The sequence below is a fragment of the Accipiter gentilis genome, chromosome 16 (assembly GCF_929443795.1).
Source record: "Accipiter gentilis chromosome 16, bAccGen1.1, whole genome shotgun sequence".
Taxonomy (NCBI): domain Eukaryota; kingdom Metazoa; phylum Chordata; class Aves; order Accipitriformes; family Accipitridae; genus Astur; species Astur gentilis.
This window is the reverse complement of record NC_064895.1, coordinates 28,287,195-28,308,729: the sequence shown is the minus strand read 5'-3', so window position 1 is coordinate 28,308,729 and position 21,535 is coordinate 28,287,195. Positions and strand designations below refer to the sequence as shown.

Sequence of the window (21,535 nt, the reverse complement as noted above, 5' to 3'; positions counted from 1 at the left end):
AAATTCTTGCTCTACCGCCTAATGAAAAATTCCGCATCTTTAATTTTGTCAATCTTAAACTCAAGGTTTTATTGTTTTTAATTTGCTATTATTTTTATTAACAGTATCTAATTTTGCTATTCATTACAAATCATATGCATTAACTTAACTGGGGAACATTTTAATTGAGCACTGCTGGAGATTTTCCAATAAATTAACATTACATACTTTTAACAGATGTCTGAATTAGACATTGTTATTAGACATTGTAATTAATAGAAGTATTACTCAAATTAAAATCTCAGGACCTTAGAAAAATTAAATTGTAGGTGACTGAGTGATGTTAACTCATTAATAGAGAGTGACTGTTGAATTCCCTCTGTTGGGTTTTATTAGCCCAATAAACACCCTTTTCCAAGTACCTGGCGAGGGAGTTGGACAAACTTTGGTATAAGGGACTGAGAATCAAGACATGTTTTACCAGGGGTATTGCGGAGTTCTTTAACCTGTCGTTGTGTTATTGGTATAATGTGCATAATAATACCTTTCTGGGATGTTGTAAAATTTTGATATCATGTGTTGGTTAGATTTTTTTAGATACAAAAATCACAATAGGCCTGGTTGTTCACTGGCTTGGCTCTTCAAAATTATTTTGTTCCATTTTCATGGAGAAGAAATACAAAGGTGGTATAAAACAGGATGTTTGTGCAAGGAGGAATCAAGCTCCCTAAATGTACAAAGTATCAACGAGTAGAGGGAGAAAAGTATGAGAGTGGCTTTTCTTTGGTATCGCTTCTTTAATGAGTGAAAACAGACAGTCTGGTTGGAATTAATTTGACCCAATATAGATATCTTTATCTGAGCTGGCGACTGTAGAAGCCTTCGTATTAATTGGGGAAAAACTAGTCACCTGCAGGGTAAGATTCATCTCTTCTGTATGTGGATACCTAAAAGCAGATGAATTGCCCAATACTGCATATTTCTCCCCATTAGTCCAGCTGCTTTGGGTGAGAGGAACCTTTCCTGGGTCAAATTCTTCTGCATTGTATTTCAGAAAAAACAAAGTTACATGTAGAGTGATCTCATCAGCTTGAATGGCATGTTTTAGTGCAATATTAGAATATTGTAATATTAGTCAAAGAAGTCTACATTGGAGAAGCAGGGTTTCTCTCTGAGTCCCTCCGCAGGAAAAAAAAATGTTTGAGTTACGGCTCTGTGTATGTAATTAAAGACTTGAAAAACCACTGCTCTACTACTTATCTACAAATTCACGGCCAGACATGAGTTTCAAAGGGATTTTCCCACTTTGAACACGTGTGTGATGTCCAGCAGAAATTACCTTGACTCTAATTTTGAGAAGCTATGAACATAAACAATCAATAATAGCTTGTCGGTGTTCAGATACCCAGTATCAGTTGGCACAGGACTTAACTGCTCTCAGGCTGAGCCCTCAGAAAGTGAGCAGCCTAAATCAGAAGTCACATTTAGAAGGCTATTTATGTAAATATTAACGTGTAAAAGGAAATAATAAAAAAGCAACCTACGTAAAAGCAATTTGGGGGATTTTACCATTAGGGCTGCACTGTTTTCTGTACCTGGCTTTTCTTTGCGTAGGCTAGCCTAGAATTTGGCATTTATGTTGCTGATTCACGAGTGGAGAGATGTTGAGCCAAGCAGTGCCAGGAAGCATACCAACAGAGATTATATCCCCAGCAGCAGTCTGTGCTGAGGACACATGGTTTCCAGAGTTTGGCCATTATAAGAGCTTATTTTTCCTGTGAATCTTCTGTCCTTCTCTTAGGCCGTGGTCCCTGCCCTTTTAGACAGTTTTTTTTCCTTTTTTTTTCCTCAAGAAAGATGAGGGCGCAAGCTCTTCTTCCATAATAAGAAAACAGTAGAATTCCTGGAGCTACTTTGCATCTCTCTGTGCTTCATTGCAGAATTTCTGCCTAGAGCTTTGTGCTAGTTTTCATTTTTTATGGTGTACACATGATGTCCCAGTTGAGTATCCAGTGCATGTTTTATTCATGTGCTTTTCACCCCTTCTTTGAGATCATTAATAAAGCTGCTAAATAAACCCAGGCTTAACAATCCTCCTTGCCACACCCCACTGGACATCTCCTCCCAACTCCGTTACACTGTGTTTATCATCGTCCTTTGTTTGGATCTCTTGGTTTTCTAGCCTGGCTGATAGTATTCTTATCCAAGCTGGTTTAGATAAGGGTTTCAAGTGAGGTTTTGAAAGGCATTGTCTCTAATTCTGAAATAAAGTCCAGTTGTATTTTATCAGCTTCATTCAATTCCTACACTAACAACCAGATGCTGCTGGCACTGCCTGAAAAGCAGCGATGGTAGAGATGGCATGGATTGTTTGTGTTGTGTGGATAACTCAATACCACACTCTGCTCCAGGTTTAGGGCTTTTTCTAGGCATTCAGGGCATTGCTGATCATTATAGGGAGTCAAAAAAAGGTGTCGTGCTGCTATATTCTCTCAAATGATGGCATGCTGACCTGTTCTTTTGCAGAAGGGGATAATTATCGATCCAAATTATTCAACAGCTATGCATTGGGTTCCACACAGTAAATGCAACAGTATTTTTATTATTTTTATTTGGGTTACCACACAGTGATACAGAACTGACAGACAGCTGAAATCTCTCTAGATCGGTATACTGGCAACCTGACTATACATTACATACAAGCCAACTGACTAGTGTCAGGTTTTTCACGTACATTTCCATAACTGGAGTTTAAGGAAGGGCGTAAGGAGGTAGCTGTGGTTTTGTTTATGGGGATCTCCTCCCTGCTCTAAGGGAAATTACCTCAGAAATGATGAAGAAACTTGTTAGGAAGGGTAAAACTTGATGGCTGGCATCTCTGAGTGATTAGAGGTGGAACAGGATATTCAGCCTGTGCAGAAAAGATGGGTGGCAGTGTAGTCTCGGTCAGGAGGGCCTTGAAAATAGACAAGCAACTTCTGCTTGGTGCGATAGAGAAGCAATCTGAAGAGGAGAGTGACATTGTCAAACTGACGGACTGGAACAGTGTTCTTTGCAGCAATGTTTTTTGGGAATTTTAGTGCTCCAGAGAGCCTTTCTCAAGTCTCAAGGAAAGCATATTTTAGCAATCAAGGTGGGTGATAATGACAACCTAAACAACAGATTTATACATACATGTAGATAGTGGAGCCATATTGTAGAGGTATTAGGAAGATAAAATCTTGACCATTTGAACACTGCATATCGTCTTAGAAGGAGAAATTACATTTGTATTTCTTGTTTAATTCTTAACTTTTGAAGCTAGGTGTTCTCCATTTTTTTAATCTCCCAACAGGCAGGTTAAAAAGCATAGGTTTTAAAAACGAAAACTGAGACTTGCATGTTATGTCATAACTCCATGAGCTAGGTTTTTGGGAAATGAAATGATGTGACAGTCCCCAAAACACCACAAGAGTTAACCACCGTGTATACATAATATGTTTCTGTCTATGTTACCTGTCTGAGCTGGGTGAACACTGTATTGATTAGAGGTCTAGTACTATAGTAAAGCAAAAAAACTCCTCGTGAGATAGTCTACTTTCTAGCCGCCCTTGTAGATAGGATTGTTATTTTCCTCTGCTATTGTTTCCTTTGCTATTTTGAGGGTATGTTTTAGTATTAACATTTGTCCTGGTTCATAACCCAGAATCTCCATTGGTGTCAAGGCCATATTTTAATAAATACGTATGTACACAAAAGTACATATAATCCTCCCACTGAATAGATCATAAATCTCAGTGGTATTACTTCAGGTGGTATAGGTGGAATTCATCTGAGTTTGTCACTCATTTCCTTATAATCAGTGCTCAGAAATTGACATTTTTAAATATGATTCATTTTATCCTGAAGAAAACATCCAAAATATGTCAGATGAATCACCATAGAAGTGTCTGGTTCTTTCCAGAGTACAGAAGGATCCAAGGCTGAATACTCAGATGTAGATATCCATTGTAGATGACTAAAGCCAAGTGGCATGAATCCCAATTTCAGCATATTTAACCTTAATGTGTCTACCCCAGAACTCAAAAGTTAAATGCCTGGCCTACAGAATCAGAAAATACATCAAGCAGCACACGTGGGTACAGTCAGGATGTGAGCAGTGTTGTTTATCCAAGTCTCATGTACTTTCTGTGCGTGAAAGTCACATAATGGTACGTGGCTTTGTCTCCTTGAAAGCAAAAAGTCTGTTATTGCAGTTTCTAGGATCCATTCCTCTGGCCATACCCCAAATATATCCCCGATCCTCCTATTTTACCCCCCCACCCCACCATCCTCTGTCCCAGCTGCCACGTACCCAGTACCCCACACCCAGTACGTACGTCTGCTCTCTCTCTGGTCTTATGCAGAGCCCTACAGCCGGCTTTTCCCCTTGCCCTACACACGCTCCTATAGCCTGTCTTCCCCATCGCACAGGCGGTCTCCTCTGACCTTGCAGCCCATCTACCCTTTCGCACTGCGCAGCCGGCTTCCCTTGTGGTCCATAGCTGCGTGACATACTGCTTCCTATTAGCACAGTCACACAGCTACAGGCGCAGCTGTTCAGCCACTAATCTGCAAACCCCAGTAGATTGGAAATTTCAAAATCGCTATTTCTCCTCCTCTGCATCGCCACTGCCCTCTTCTAAGAAATGAATTCATTTACATTTTCAAAAACTTATTTTCCTGTCATTCCTGTTGGTACATTTCCCGGTAAGAACTGTAGAACAAAATCAGCGTGCGATAATCTCGCCTTTGTTCATTAAACAGAACCTATGTTTTTTGAGGAGTCCATGTGTTTTGGGGTCTGAACTGACACACTGTGCTAGGACGCATCACATTTTGTAGCATCAATCAGTTTCTGTGTAGTAATCTGTTTGATAGAATGGATGCAGCAGAACACAGTTTGTCACATTGTGAGACATCATCTCCAGAATACATTTCAAAACTGTTTTCAGCTACCACTCTTCCTTTCCTGACCTACTTTAATAAGCAAAGTTATTTATTTTTCAACAAAATTTGTAATTAATGTTTTCCATTGAATGAAGTCGTGCTTTTTTGATAATAGTTGGGAACCACCATGTGAGAACAATAACACAATACTACAAATAGTTGTAGGCAGTGAATTACCGTTAGGTAGCTGACCTCTCTTTTTAATTGGTAATGAGTTGACAGCTGATCTCTACTGACTGACGGAGGATGGAACTAGAGAAATGAGAGGTGAAAGAAACCCAGTAGATCATGTACGCCATCTCTCTGCCAATGCTGAGAACCAAAATGACTTGTCAGAGTTGGAAATGTAAATGGCTGGGTTCGAGCAGCAATGTCCCTGTGCTGAAAATATCCTTTGGGAGACAAAGTGATTTGAAACATAACACTTCAGGTTTCATCTGATATGACATTAGATTTTCTTATTACACAGGAGCTTGCAGAACTGACAGTTCTGCTCATTGAACTAGACCCGAAAATAAAAAAGACCTTCTATTTCATCATCAGTGATGAAGAATTTATGGACGAAATTCTGCCATAAATTACACGTCTAATACCACTATTAGCTCCGCAGAGACCTGAAGTTGAGCAGCCCTCTCCTTCTTGTGCCTCTATTTAGTCCTCTAAGAGCATGCCCCTGGTGAAGCTATTCTTCCATGGATTTTTCCATTGAGTAGCTTTGTGAAATCCCCAAAATGATGAACAGAGGCTCCACCTTCAGCGACAAGGATGAATGGGTGCTTTTAGACAGTTTAGGTTGGAAATGGGGGGATTTAGTAGGTAATTTCTATTCCTTCAGCAGCACTACCTACAAGCTTTCTCTTTAACAGCCAGACTTCCCCTCTGTCCTTTCCAGATCATTGTGAAGCCATCTCAAAAGCATATTCTGATATCCAGGAAATCTTGGGAGAGGAGACAGATATAAATAAGGTGAAAGATTTCCCCTTTGTCTGAAGAAGTAAGGATCTGGTTCAATATTAATGACTGGAACAATCCTATCCTTGTACAATTTATAAAATGCTCATATATGACATAATTTGGTACATAGTACATGCATAACTCCTCTTGGCATGCTAAACCCTTTTTTTTAAGGAAATATCTTCCGGGTTATCAAAGAGGTAGACGGTGAAAAGTTTTGCATTTATGCTTTTGTCTGAAAGAACTATCAGGCTTGCTCCTAGAATAACTGACAAAGCAATCCAAATAACTGTTTTGATCAAACTATCAGCCATGCCTACTGAGAATGATAGGACAAAAAAAGAAAGATTCTGGCTCTGTGACAGCTAGGCTTTCAAACGAGAATTTAGTCAGATTGACTTCAAATTGGATGAATCAATTGTTAAAAGATTTCTCAGAGATTTAGTAATTTAAAGAAAAATAAAAAGACTTAACAATTACTGTTAAAAGATTTAACAGGGGTAAGGTACTGTGAAAAAAAAAAAAAACCCAACCAAAACCCTCTTAGGCTTAAAAAGTCAGGCTTCAAGGTTTGTATTTAGGTATATAAATGAATGACCTGTTTTTCAAAAATACTGGCCAGTTGTGACTTTCAGTGAAGTTAATAGAAATTCTGGAAGCCCAGAAGTTTTTAGAATCAGGTAATTTACGTAGGTACCTCATTTTAGGCACAAGTACGATAAAGGTCAGATCCCTGTTTTCTAAGCCAGGTGAATGAAGTGCAATGAAGGTCTCATCAGATAACATGCGAAAATACTGAAATGGAGTTCTGTTTTAAAGATATTGAGTAAGTTTTATACTTGGAAATGTGAATAACACATTTGTTACTGTCTTTTAATTCCACAGGCCATGTAGCCTAATAGAAGTGTGCATTTTAGTAGAGTTAGTTCACTGTTAATAAATTAAGTGCTGCCTGTAGACTTCAATATAGTTACTGTAAGGGGTATGACTATTTGAAAAAAATGAACAGGTATTTAGTTCATTCTCTCTTGACATGTATTGGTTAAATTAAATGGGTAAATGAAAAAGAAAATATTTGTTTGGAAAATATTGGTAAGTAAGGCTAATTTTTCCTTCCTTTGAATTGAGTTTTCATGTGTAACCTGTGTTGAACTTTCACCCAAGGGCAGTGAATTCCTTATTTTTACTACTTCGTCTTCCTTAGCTTAGGATTTCTTCTCTTTGGTGACACTTAACAGACCTTTTACTCATTGCACGTGAAATGGTAACACTGCATTGCCGAACTTCCACCATTTTTTTTCTAAATGTTGCAGTCTTTTACTGGAAATAAAAATTAGATAATTTCTTGTGTACAAGAGAGAAAAGAAACCCACTGGCCTTCAGTTGCGTACTGTATATCGATGGTGCACAGCAGTAAAAAGTGTTATATGAAGAAGCGGAAGGGAATGATCAGGCCTGACAGCCCACGTATCTCACTGTGGGTTACTAGTCATGCCATGAGGAGCTTTTTCTGAATGTCTTACTTCTCACAAAGCACTTCACTTGTCTTGGGCTACGGGTTAGATTTGTTGTTACATCAGTTTTCAGACTGCTGATAATTCTGTCTTCTCCTGAAGCGGTAAAACTTTCTCAGCCATCACAGGAGCAATGAATCTGATGTCTTCACACTGTAGCATTCATTTTACCGTGGTCTTTCTGGAGCATACAAACTCCAACATCAAAGTTAAACTTGGGCATTCAATGAATTTTTAAATGGAAGAACATAGCAGCTGCAGGTTACATCAGTCTGTCTCCATGTCATGAGTTTTCAAATGGTGTCTGTCATCCTACTTTTCATTACTGTGCTTTAGAGAGGTGGAGTTGTGACTGTGGGTGACATACTCCTCTCACATCCAAAATTTAGGAGGCATTTAAATAACTCGCTTATTCGATGCTGAACATTTTTCTTCACCCCTCTTTATTTAGATGAAAGCAGTCTTTTTCACATAGGCCTGGCTCTAAGTTTTATGCCCCTTCATCGCCTCCAAAATTTTGTTTAAAATGAATCTGGCGACTATGCTAAATGTTATATATACGTGCCATGCACAGCTAACACTCTGGAAAGTGAGCAGTGCTTTTATCTTTCTTTGGCGCCCATCTTGCAACTCTTAAGATATATAATATGACTTATATGGCACTTTTGGAAATAATAACTGCTGAGTTATTTTTATTACTGTTTATAAACTTCTCGTATTGCCTCTGTTATCTGTCTGAAATTTCCAGCCCCTCAGTGATCTAGCTACTGCATCGACAGCTGAGAGAGTGTTTGGTGTAGCCAAAGGAGAAAAAATCGCCACGGCGGTGTGATGGAAAGTGTAGGAAAAGGAGTCTAAGGGAAAACAGAAAGGGGAAAGGAGTCATTCAAGCAGTCGCTGATTTGCTTTAGGAAGTTCCTTCCTCACCCCATCACTGCTTAGCCCTTTTCTTCCTCCTCTCCCCATGTACACATCATGTTTGTGCTGGTAGGAGATGGAGGAGGCTCATGGTAATTGGTTAATCAGCTATTTTCAATTCAATTCCTGGCTGTGCTTACCATGGAAAATTAACAGTCCTTGTGTATAAATATGACCCCTGCTCCTGGATTAATTTGATTATGTGAGAATCTCAGTTTTCATTTAAAAATAATAACTTTCTGGCTGCTCTTATAAAACAAGTTTGGATATGTAGTCTAAATATTCCCTAATGGTTTAAAAATCAAAAGATAAATATTAAGAACATATGAATCTCTTACTAATAAAAAATAAATGTTCTCAAATCTTTACTATGATTACTATGATTGCTTGAGATTGAATATTCGGAGACCGGAAAATTTCTGATTTTCACTCAATGCTGGATCAGCATTCTCTGAAAGGCAAATCTTTTTAAGCAGCTTCATTTGGGTCCGCAGATAGAGAACTCATGTTCATTAATGACTGTGGATATCTTAACCTAGAGTTCCTCTCAGATATCTTCAGTTATGCAGAATGCCTTCTGTAGACTTTCTGCACTGCTGGTTTCATTCTTGGTATAACTTTCATTTCATCTGCACTACTGTGAGAGAGGATTTTGCCTATGAGTGACTGGCTGCTCTGCATTAGACCAGTGCTTTAATTTTGCATATTTAAGAAAGAAGCACAAACTTCAGCCTTTAATAATTGCAAGTTTGATTCTGTTAAAGGTCTGATAAGTGCTATAAATTTTGTGGCAATGACTTTATTAGGAATCTAACTTAACAGCAGTGAGTTTATTTAACTGAGCTTTAAATTTCCTCTGGGCTTATAGCAGAACAGTAAATCTGCTTAGAACCTAAGTCAGGCTCATTTGAAAGGAAATATTTTTTACAAAACTTTCTCATTTGAACATCTTCCGTTGTTAAATTTATCTATTACAGGTGTGATTCCATCGACATACATGCAACTCTGAAGATAAATGAAGTGTCTACTAATAAATTAAAATGTGCCAGGGAACAGGTCCAGGCACTGGAACTTGATTGTCCACACTGGTAAATTGCTAGGATAGAATCTAACATGATTTCAGCTAGGCTAGTTAACACTCCTTCAAATAGTTTCTAGATATGACTTGTTTATTTTTATAGTTTACTAGTATAGATAATAGCCTAATCTGTGTGTGGACAGAACTTTAGTTGAAGTTAGTGAATCTTTAGCAAAGGGCAATTGTAGGACTATATTAGAAACTATTGAGTGATAGGCTACAAAGACTGAATAATGCTGAAGAAATACTGAGGACCTATTTAGCAGCTTATGATTATCTTTCCATATATTATGCTGTTTCATAGATACAGAGGACCTGTGAAGGATTATTTCTATAAAAATCCAGAGAAGCTAGGGAGAGTGGGCCAGGCACTGCACCTGTCTACAGCAGACTTTGCCTGAAGCTAAAGTTGAATGTCAAGACCTCCAGGATATGTGTTGCTTTCAGCACATACCAGTTCTGTTCAGCAGGGAGCAAAATACGTTGCAAATATCTCTCAGGCTTAGTTTGAAAATGGTAGAGAGTTTCTGCAGCTGAGGATGGAGCAGCATTCGGCAGTTTTGAGAAGAAGTCCCCCATTGTTTGGTTGTGAATTTACATTAATGAAAATGCTGACAGCTTGAATATCAATGAAACAGAAATTAAAATTTATTCCTTACCAATTGGCTTTCTGTTGAAAACCTGAGGATCATGAAGATCAAGAAAATGACATAAAGATATCCATATCCTCCCAATTCTACTTTTCCAAGTGCCGGAATACTGTTGTAGTCCACTGAAGGATTAACCCTGTAACTATTGACAGTATTAGGGTGAAGTGTGTTGTTTTCACCACTAGGAAGCTGAAGGTAACTTCTCATAGCCAGTTCAGTGTTCACTGATAATCTTTCTATGTCTTTGTAACAACAGGTTTATCTTACTTATTGTAAGCCCTTGTCTCTGGAATGATGATGAGCTTTGAAAATTTATTTATTGTTTCTGTTGGCCAGTTACAGGGAAAGTCCTTCTAACTTTTTTTCTAACTCCATGGGGCCAAAGTATTTCTGATTTTTTGGAGCTACTCAATCCAATTTGTAGGTGAGAATTAAAGCTTATGTTTCCACAAGAAAAACTGTTCAGTAAAAAGCCCCAAACTGCAACGTTCTATGAATAGTGTACTTGTTGAGAGTACTTTATACTTACATGTTGTTACTTTCTTCCTAAGGTTGAATGTATGTTTTGTGAAAGTCCTTTTAATGTTTTTTTGGTTTGGTTTTTTTTTTTTTTTTTTTTTTTACTATTTAGTGCATCTAGGCAGGGGGCAGGGAGTACTGGAAAAATTGTAAAACAAAGTATGAATGACAAGAAAATGAATTATTTTATCTGGCTAGCATCTTTGAAACAAAAATATGAAGGCATTGGAAGGCAACTTGAGAACTCTGAAAATATTACTTTCATTCAAGCCCATCTCACCTCTAAAAGTTTAATTTTAATTTTAATATATTGAAAGCCTCACCATTTGAAATGATAACTATTTCATACATCATATATGTCATTCACTCTTTAAATGAAGGCAGCTATCAGGAATAGGTCAGGGTTAGTTTATTTGATCTTGCACGATGTTTCATAATTTTTCTGACTGTTCGCTCATCTCAGATGGCTGTAGATCATGTTAGTAATACAAGCTATAGCTAACAAGGTTGAAACCTTGCGTGACGCTGGTCGTATTACTCCCACTCTGGAACCTCCAAACAATTTCCTTCCTAAAGCCCCTCTCTTGGCTTGCATGGCCCAGGGCATTCAATCTTCCTAAATGCAAACAATTGACTTCATGGCACCTCTTGTTCCAATTGCATATAACCCTGATTTTCCCTTCTCATTGACTGTTGATAAATGTTTGATGCCAGCTGGGATTAGCACTGTGCTATGCCTCCCTGCTAATGAGAAATACTGCTTTCAGAGAATTCGCAAGGCAATCCCATGTTCTTAATTTGACATGTTTTATTCCTCACCAGGTTCCGTACTACAGGAAGTAAAATAATGCACCTACTGAGAAAAGTCTCTTGGCTTTGTCCCTGGAAAGTATTTTGTGAAGAGAAACCTGTATTTTGAGTTCAGGCGATTTGATTTCTTTTTACCGTTGTTGACAATGAATCTTAGTAGATTCATGAAATGAATGTGGGGATGCCAGTGAAAAGGATTGGGAATATTCTGTTGTGGATCTGTACATTTTATTTTATTTGGAGGTTGGAAATCTCGCTTCCAGGTTATAAATACAACCCTTCCAGGTTAGATATACAACCCTGATCATACAGTAGTGATAAGCCTATATTATCGCAAGGAGTAGAATTTTCTTTATGCTGAGGAAAGTACATTGGGATGAAAGACAAGTACACTGGCATGTGAAGAATATATTATTTAGTTTGGAAACTGAGCAGTTTCTAGACCCTGGGAGCCATCTTGTCACAGAGGGAGTAAAGCCAGGCTTCTACTACTTTATTGCACAGAAAAAATTGCTGTGAGCACTAGCAATGCCAGAATATTGCACTTTCCTGTACTCTTTGTATTCCTTAAGAATGAAGTCTCAGAATTGATTTGTTTTTTACACAAATTCTTTGTATAAGTGTTCTGTCTTATGTCCTCCTGTATACTTGTGCAAAGATATAGAACATAGGCTAGAAACAGACCATTTAACTAAAGTAAACCTGAAATGGACCAACTTTTCAGCTTCCATGAAAACAGTGGATGTGGTTTTGCTAATTTAGTGTCATGCCTCAAGTTTTCTAAGAAAAATTGAAGAAATTTATCCACAGCATAGAGGAAGTGTCCTTTGTGAAGAACATCTCCATTGCAGAGACCCGGTGGGACTTGGAGGGCGCTGGGGCTGTTAACTCCAAGTCACTGGGAACAATTGCACAATGCTTTTTGTTTTGCGTTTTGTGCTCCTCTCCCCTTCTTGAGTAAGCGTTGGTTAATGGAAGAGCCATTACACTTGATCTGTTACAGTGGTTTCCAGTGGCGGCAGTAATTTAATAGTGTTAAAACAGTCCAAGGTGTGACAGGTGTAAAGGACAAACTCTGTATGGTCTGTCATGGATGGACATGGCATTAGACTATGTTGGATAAATATTCATTTTAGCAAAGAGGTTGCTGGTTGTGGTGGGTGTAAACATCCAGGTTTTGGTGGCGGGAGGGTTGCGGGGGTGGCCTCTGTGAGGAACAGGCAGAGGTTGCCCCGTGCCCGTCACAGCCGGTTCCAGCCGGTTCCAGCCAGTTCCAGCTGGCTTGGCAACAGCCCCGCCACAGGACACAGCTGAGCCCATCAGCGTCGCTGGCGGTGCCTCTGGCAAAATATGTGTAAGAAAGGGCAAAATATGGCACGGCAGTGAGGAGTGAGGAAAAAAGTGTGAGAAACAGCTCTGTGAGCCTGAAAGTCGGAGTCGGGAATGGAGTGAAGTTGAACTGGGGAAAAGGGGAGGTGCGGGCAAGGTGGTGTTTTAATTTGTCTTCTCACTATCCAAACACATTTTAATTGGCAATAAATTAAATTAATTTTCCCCAGGTTGAGTCTGGTCTGCCTGTGATGGAATTGGTAAGGGATCTCCCTGTACATTACCTCGACCCATGAGCTTTTCTGTCTTGTTTTCTCCCCCTGTCCTGTTGAAAGGGGGAGTGAGAGAGCAGCTGGGTGGGCATCTGTCAGCCAGTCAAGGTCAACCCACCACACCAGTGCAGAAAATACACATAGTTCACGCTTGATCATATAAAAAAGCTTGTGGTTGAGCACCAGTATGTCCTAGCAGCAAAGGAGAATTATGATTTCCCTGCTTTTTCTGCTTGCATGAAGAGGTTGCTTTCAAGAGTATTCCACATGTGACAGCAATTGCTACGTTATATTGCTCTGTATGTGTGTGTCACGTTGGTATCAGCTGATTTGTCTTAACCACTAAACTGAAACGCATCTCCAGCTTATATCCTGGGACTTGTGGACAGTATTTTTGAAAAATAGACTCAAAAGAGTGTGAAGTTGCAGATATTAGTGAATTGTACAGGTCGGCTTTCATAAATCAGACTTCCGTTTTCAACAGAACTATAAGAAAAACCAGTTAGTTTTATGCAAAGCATATATTCTATTACATTTTGACTTTTTTTCTCCCTTCTAGATAAACATCATGTCAATGGAAACAGAATGGTAGAACCTTTCCCAGAGGGAACACAGATGGCTGTATTTGGTAAGACATCAGTTTTAAAATAAAAGCTCTAAGCTGTATAGTGTTACTGCACGCCAAATTTGTTAATATCAGTCTGAGTCCTTAGAGTTTTAGAATCTGGGTTGCTATTGCCATTTTCTAATCACTACATCAGCTAAAGCCACTGATCATTTTTGGAGATGTCCATGCCACAAAAGAAGTATACTAAAAGTATTTTTCTGAGTTACACAAACAGAAGATTTAAACCCTTATTTTGTTCCATAAAAATTCCCAAACAGTAGATTTTTATGTATGATAATTACTGTAAGATCATTCAGTAGTTTAAACAAAATTCTGAAGATGATCCATGATTCTCCAGACCTTAAGTCATGCAAGGAACTCAAACTGTTGGGATCTACTGTACTTCCAGACTTGTTACCATTTACATGCCCCAAACCAAATCTGCTGTTTTGTACTTTACTTCATGAATAGTACCATAGACTTTCTGTTGGGTGCCAACAGAGCTGGAAAGGTGACCCGCTGTAAAAGAGATGTTTAATTTCATTGTATCTATGCTATTTTCTATGAAATTCTCATTCTTTGAGCCCTTTTGTAAAACTTGACAAAAGTGTTTCTCTGGAGAAATTAATTACTTCTGGAAGAAAGGAACATCCTAAACCAGATCAGAATCACCAGTTTTTTACCAAGATATGGACTTTGCCCAAATGCAGGAATCGTCAGAGCTGTCATTTCAGAATGTGCTAATGTTAGGGCAAGCCTATGGAATTTACTAGGGAAGAAAAAAGTGGATTTCTATGACAATTATTCTTAAAACTTACTGTTACAGAGAATCAAAACTAACCCTGTTTTGAACCATAAGACTGGATTGTTTAGAAAGGATATAATTCTTTATTAACTTCTATAGGGTGGTATAAAAATGCCTTAGGAAATCTATTATATCCTATTAAATGTTTATCTATCTGGGATGTTGAAGTAAATATTAAATTACTACTTGATACACTATATCATCTATGTATCATCTATCATAATCTATCTATGATATGCTATATCATCTAGCCTGATGGAGTTATAATCGTAGTAAGTGCAGGTCAGGTATGTAAAGCAGTCATCACTATTTTTGACCTGGGCCTGTTCTAATAACATACATATATACATTTTGGCAATTGCAAGGCAATGTGTGTAACAACAAACATGTAAAAATGGAGGATGTACCCTGGAAAGCTGTGGTTCTGAGAGGCGATGCTAAATAAATGCCCAGTATGATGTAACAAAAAGAATAAATGCAGCCTTCAGACATGAAGTCAGAGGCATAGTGAGTAGGCGTGAGTGGGAAATTTTATACCTGCATGCAGTGTTTCCGAGACAGACACTAAAATACATTTCGTATTCTACTGAGCAATTAGACAGAATTTATTAACAACAGCAACAAAAAGGTGAAACCCTGAAACAAACTATCAAAGCAACCAAGAGAATCTGCGTATCATCATGTCCTAAGATACAGACTGGGAGAGTTAACAGGGTGCCTAACCGGAGGTTTCAGAAGTCAGCTCACGAGGCTGCCTGCTGCCAAAGTAGAGGGATGGAGGTCTCCTGTGGTCCTGCGGTGTGGGTATCTCAGTAGTCCTAGGGCACCCAGAATGAACCTAGACACTTGTGTCAGGTATCCCATTCACCCCAGATGCTTCCTGAGGTTGTGCATCCATGGAAAACACATTATTGATCTCCATAAAGGCAAAAGTACTAGAAGTTATCTTCCCTACATGATACAGTAGGTCATATTAGATAATCTAATCATGCCTACTGATGTTAAAGGTTATGAATCTGTATTTTACAGGAGAAAGTAGCCCATGTCAATATGGCATTTTCTCAGTCATTGAGCTTAGCGATGGTGATCTGGTCTAATTTATAAAAAGAAAACGTAGCATAAATATTTCAAAAACCTGAGCAGTGTCTGAAAGTTCTTAGTTAGTAACAGTTTACATAGCTCTCTGGAATAAACTGTTGTTCTTAATCTATTTTCAAACAGAGCTGTATTCACATCTGAAATATTTAGCAATCCTATGTGCAATGCAAAGGGCTAAGTTATCCATGGGCACTAATTTATTACTCCGAAAATTATCTTTTGAATTGATTATTGCAAAAAAATCATAGTAAGTGTTAACTTTCCTGTTGAGCTAATGTTTCTGTAGTTAACGTAGTTGAAGAGGAGAAATGCTTCGTGGGTGTCACCCTTCAGTTATCACTGTGATTTCTTCAAGTTCTCTTTAGAGTTCCTCTAATCCAGTATTGTCTTTCTGCCAGTATTCCCTTGTCTGTGGATTGTGGGAACATCAAAAAAATCTTGGAGTGTTGGAATGAGAGAATGATAATTTTTTTTGAGCTAATGGAAAATGATCGTATGTTACCTTTTGAGTTTTAAAGTTAAGATGGATGTAGAGATTCTTCTTTGGATTTCTTACAGCAGAAAGGGTGAGAGTTCTGGTACAATCTGATATTGATGCAGTCTTCACCGTTTAAATTTTTTTAAAGCTCCTCCTTTATTTCCTGTGTGATGGTCAGATTGGTTTTCCAGTTGTTGTGGTGGGTGTGGGTGTGAGTGCTTTTATTGGTTATATCACTGTTGATTGTACACAATTTGTAAAATTTCATAGAAAGTAAAACCCTATCTACAGAATTTCATTGGAATAGTGCAAAAGCTCATTAAACAGCCTACTTTGGATCATTCCTGAGGAACATCGTTATATTCATATCGAGCCTGGTAACTTTCATGATTTTTAAATTGCCATAGATTTTCCACAACATTATGATTGCAAATGTTGGGCTAGGTGGTGAAAACTCATGCTGCTGCCATCTGTGCTGTGAATAAATGGAAAACCTACATGTTCTTAGGTTTACTATTAAACCTGAAATATAATAGTATACAAACATGACTCTGATAATAATTGTTGTCATTTGTTGGCATTGGCATCCCATTCTAATATGTGGTATAGAAAAATGGAGCTACAGTTCGCTTTTGCTGCCTCCCAATGGGGCAGCGTTTGCTGGCCCGTGTGAACAGGAGTGATAGGAAGCACTCAAAGAAGAAAACGATTATCTGTTAGTAATTCTTCTCCTCTCATTGTTACTCATCCTATCCATGTATACTCCTGTTAACAGGAAGATCTTTGTATTTTAGGACTAAGCTAGGGGGAAGAAATTGAGCTAGTCTGAGCTAGTAGGCTTTCTGACTCCATCTTAGCAAGAGAGGGCTTCTCCCTCCTCTGCTCCAGAAACACCCTTTAGTCCTTTAATTGGGATTGCACAGGGACAAGTCTCGAAGAGCAGTAGTTACTAAGAAGTAATCCCTCTTCCTTAAAAAGATCTACAAAAGCTAAAAGATGGTAAATAACCATATGATTTTGTAGATCTAGCTTACTTGCAGTGAATTTTCCTACTGCTTGGATAGTTTAGATTCACCACTAAAAATAACAGTATGAAATGTAATGCTGGGTTGTAAACACTAATCCTTTTACCTGCTTGCAAAATGCAGTTAGATTGCATTACATAGCTGCATCTTCTGCAAAACCTCCTTCAAGATGCTCTTACTAATGCTGCATTATTTGCTTTATGGTATGACATCTTGTTTTGATCAAGGTACAGGGGGAATGTACATGGGTCATTGTTTCTGCAGCTTTCCATTTATAACAGAACCTCACAGTTTTCCAAAGACTATTGAAAAGATCTTGAGATTCTCTGGTTGTCTGTTTAGCATCATTCAGCTGCCTAAGATACGCCTATTGTTCGTTAGAATAAAGAAATGCGTCCTTGTTTCTACAATGGTAAAAAAGCTAGATTTCAAGGGTGAGGGTGACTCTTTAATGGAAATCTTTTAATGCTAACCATCCAGTGACCTTTTAATCCAGTTTTCAGCTAATACTGAAGCACTAAGAGCACAGGAGGTGCACAGGCACTGCTCCCAGCCTCACCGGAGGCACTGCAGAATGCTGTATCAAAAATCGTTGTGCCCCTTGGAGTAAGGAGGAGGATGTATTCCCAAGTTCAGTGACTGAAACAGATGAAACTCTAGACGTTATGTGCTTGTGTTATGGATGGTAAAGTAGAAGCCATTCAATAAATGCCTGTCCAGAAAGTTTTGTTGTAGTTTTTGTGGCCATAGATATTTTCAGTTATTTTGCCTGAGAGAGACTGATTTTGACCAGAAACCTAACCACAAGTCAAAACCTGAACATATATTAGGGGGTTGATAATGTTTTGAAAAGAAGCAATTTGAGATCTAAAATCAACTTTTGGTTAGAGGTGTAAAAAATAAAAAGCAATGCTTCAAAGCTGCAGAACGTATGCAACTTTTGATAAATTAACATTTCCATCAGTACCATTGTAATTCTTTGCATATTTTGAACACATTTAAATGCACTGCTGTATTATGCCTAGAAATATTTCTGGTCAGCATTTCTGAATTTTAAGTACATATTCTTCTCATCAACTGCTGCTATTGCAAGACTCCAGTTTATCCCAGAACACCTGTATATTCACTGTGCTTTATATGCTACCTTATTTCTCTAAGAGGAAGCATTGTGCATATGGTGCGTTCATAGAAGGGCTCTTATTTACCTTTTGTAAAATCTGGCAATAGTTCAGATTTGTAATTATAACACTTTTTAAATACAGGACTGAATTGTGTTGTATTTGCTTGACATACTGGCTAGTAATGGGATAATTGGTTTCTTAATGTAAACAAAATATAGACAGAAGTGGGATGTTAAGTAACTGATAAGATCTAATTACAGACATTTCTGAGTTGGCAGACAGATCCAAGCTTGTTCACCTTCTGCTCTGCACTTATTAGACAGCAGCATGTTCCAGTAATTCTACAGAGAGCCGTATTATTGTTGTACTTTGCCTGAGTTATGATGTCCTATTGAGATTCAGATGTACTCTATGCATTCCCACAATTCCCACTGCTTCAAAGGTTATTTAAAAACTAAAATAGGATTACACCAAGACTGTCCAGTTAGCCCTGGGCAGAGCCAGGGGTTTCTCAGCCTTTGCATGTGGCCTGTTCAGCTGCCTCGGCAGCGCAGCTTCACCCGATACCTCTGTGGGTTAGCAGTTGGAAAGCTGTGCTCCTCAAACAAGACTTGCTCTTGAATGGTTTAACTCTTTCTAATACAGGCTTGGTCAGGGCAACTTTTCAACCAAAGGAAAATAATTTCACTTGAAAGTGGGGTGATGTGTTTAAGAATGGATCACTCTATCCTGAAACAGCTACTGGTGGCTATGTCAGATAAGAAAGTGTCTTAGGAAGTCCTTTGGTCCAACTGAGTTTTCAATTACTATGTTTTTATGATGAGCTCTGTTCTTTTCAGCAGGAAAAGGAAATGACCGGAAACAAAATTTGAACCCCAAGAAAAATACCTTTTTTGTAGACAGTAAAAATAGAACAATTTTTCTCTGTTGCACAAAGAAAAGGAAGAAAACTTTAAACCACGCTACATGTCAGGAGATATTATATCTCTGTCTGAAGAGAATGTAAGACTTCATGATGTTGAAACAGGTGTGTGTGCTGTGACCCAAATTGTAGGAGAAACATCTACAGCAATATTACCAGATGTTACGAAGATCACACTGTGGAAGAACTGAGAGCCAGAGGGAATGTCTTCCAGAAGGGATTCATGTTTCTCATGCTAATTCTCTTTCAACGTCTTGGAAAAGTGAAGGAAGTGTACTAAATGGCTGGATTTATAAAGGACTGAAGCATTAGTGCTGTCCTGTGTTCACAAGGTGGCGTAAAAATGGACACTGAACTTTCTGCAGTTCTGGAATGAGAAAATAAACCTGTGAAGACATTGCATAACAAAAAGGGTTTGCCTAAAGGGAGTCTGCTCCATCCCTAAACCAAATCATGTTCCTATTCTTACCTTTGCAGTATGTTTATTAAAGAAATATATCCTTATTTCCTATTTGCTTTTATCTTCCAAATACTGACTTATGGCCAGTGTCTTTTTGTTGCCTCTTCTAGTGAACTGAAACACAACCCAGTTCCCTGGCTCTGCTGTCTGGTCCTGGTTCATCCTTATTGCCACCAGTGCCTAAACATCTTCTTCCTCGTAATCTTGCCTGAAATATGATGCTGTGGTTTGCTGGTCAAACCTTCAGGGGGTGTGTCAGCTCTAAGCAATTGCCAGGGAACATTGTCTGTTTAGGATTTAAAAGTGCAACCAGGGAAGCCCTGAACTGAAAATTTTCCCCTAAGCCTGTTGTAAAATAAGGTGATAAACACAGAAATAAACATTATTCTGGGACCTTTTAAAAATGCAAATCTTACTATTCAATTTCTCTTGTCCTATAGCATATCATAGGCATTAGGCATTAAATGCTGGTGATCTGATTTGATAGCATTGTGCGTCAACTTTGTGGTAGTGTAAATGGGTTATTGCAGAGCACTATGCAAGGCAGACCCAGATAAATACAAAATGCTACCGTCTGCTTGGTCTTTCCCAAGGACGTTTCCTGACATTTATAAACACTAATAAGGGACAATAAAATATCCCTAATGCAAAGTGAAAGCTGTCCTTGATCAGCACAACCCTTCGTAACATTCTTTTATTTCAAAGGATCCACATCTCTTTTTCTTTTTGCTTCTGAAAACAAAAGTAATGTGGCCTTCAAACACAATATCTGTCCTTCTCTGTCAGGGACCTGTTTATGTTAATTTAGCTTTCTTGAGGTAATGAAGAATTTAGCTTTGTGTGGATTTCCACTTAGAGTGTGTATTGCACATTAGTGAAGATCCAGAGGTTTTTAAAAGTAAATCAGATCGCAGCTTTTAAGTCAACATCATTCACCTTAAAACAGCCATTTAATTATGTTTTGGGGACTTGCCCACTGAAATGAGTAGAAGAGACATAGTTAATTTTCATGGGTTTTGGGAGAAGGCTCAGTGATCTCCAATGGCAGGAATTGTCTTTAACATACCTTTTATTTTTTATGCAAAAAACCAGCAAGAGCACCTAGATTACTTTAGCGATGCAAAAGCCTTGCAGAGAAGTAATTTCTTGCCAATGATAAATAGGGATATATCAGTGACTAGGATGAACATATGCTTGGCATCATTCTGAGTTGGTTTAAGTTTGAAATAGAAGTAAATTATCCTGTTAATGACTAGAGGCTGCCCTCGTCAGATTTATGCTGCTTTGCAGGAGATATATGTGTGTGTGTGTTTATGTGCTGGGATATACACACATACACATTTACCATCAGCATTTATCCTTTGATTCTTGTTAATAAAGCACAGAGCATGGTGACATAGCATAAAAAATACAGAACAGTGATGATTTATTCTATTCAGCCACAAAAAAATGTGGTGCTAATTGTCAGTAGTTACAACAGCAGAGAAAAAATAAATAAGGACATTTTTGGAGGCATAAAATTGTGTTGTTTTGATAATTTGAGACATACTGTGACATTCACAAAGTATTGTCAGTGCATCTTACAGCTCCTAATGGATTTATCTTTACAAGACTGCTGTCACAGACTGACAATATTAGAACTGGGGATGTGAGACCAAGAAAATAGGATCCTATATTAAAAAATATGGATTACTTATTATTGGGTTATTCCATCTGGGATAATTTAGAGTGATTTTCCTGATTTTCAGAAGGTTTTCTCACCTGATGAAGTTACAGGTGATCTCAAAAAATGTATCATTAGATATCTGGCTTAAAATCGAAGGTACAAAAATCTTCATCTACTTTTAAAATACTTGCTCGGAAATGCTCCTGAAGCCTGGGGGAGTCAACTGCAATCTTTATATTGATCTCATTGGTGCTTTCAACTCATCGGGCTGGAATTAATCTCAACAGATTTCAGGTATGTAATGTAAAGTGGTCGTCAAGAATTTCTCCCTAGTCAGAGAAAACACATTTGGAGGTCAGTTC

General features: G+C 38.3%; 1 protein-coding gene across 1 annotated transcript in view; it reads left to right on the top strand.

Moving 5' to 3' along the window:
• Positions 1-21,535, top strand: part of MSRA (methionine sulfoxide reductase A) — a 287,235-nt gene that overhangs the window by 100,528 nt on the left and 165,172 nt on the right. Inside the window, exon 2 of the mRNA XM_049819244.1 lies at positions 13,551-13,619. Coding sequence (XP_049675201.1) covers positions 13,551-13,619 — 69 coding nt within the window. The remainder of the gene's footprint in view (positions 1-13,550; positions 13,620-21,535) is intronic.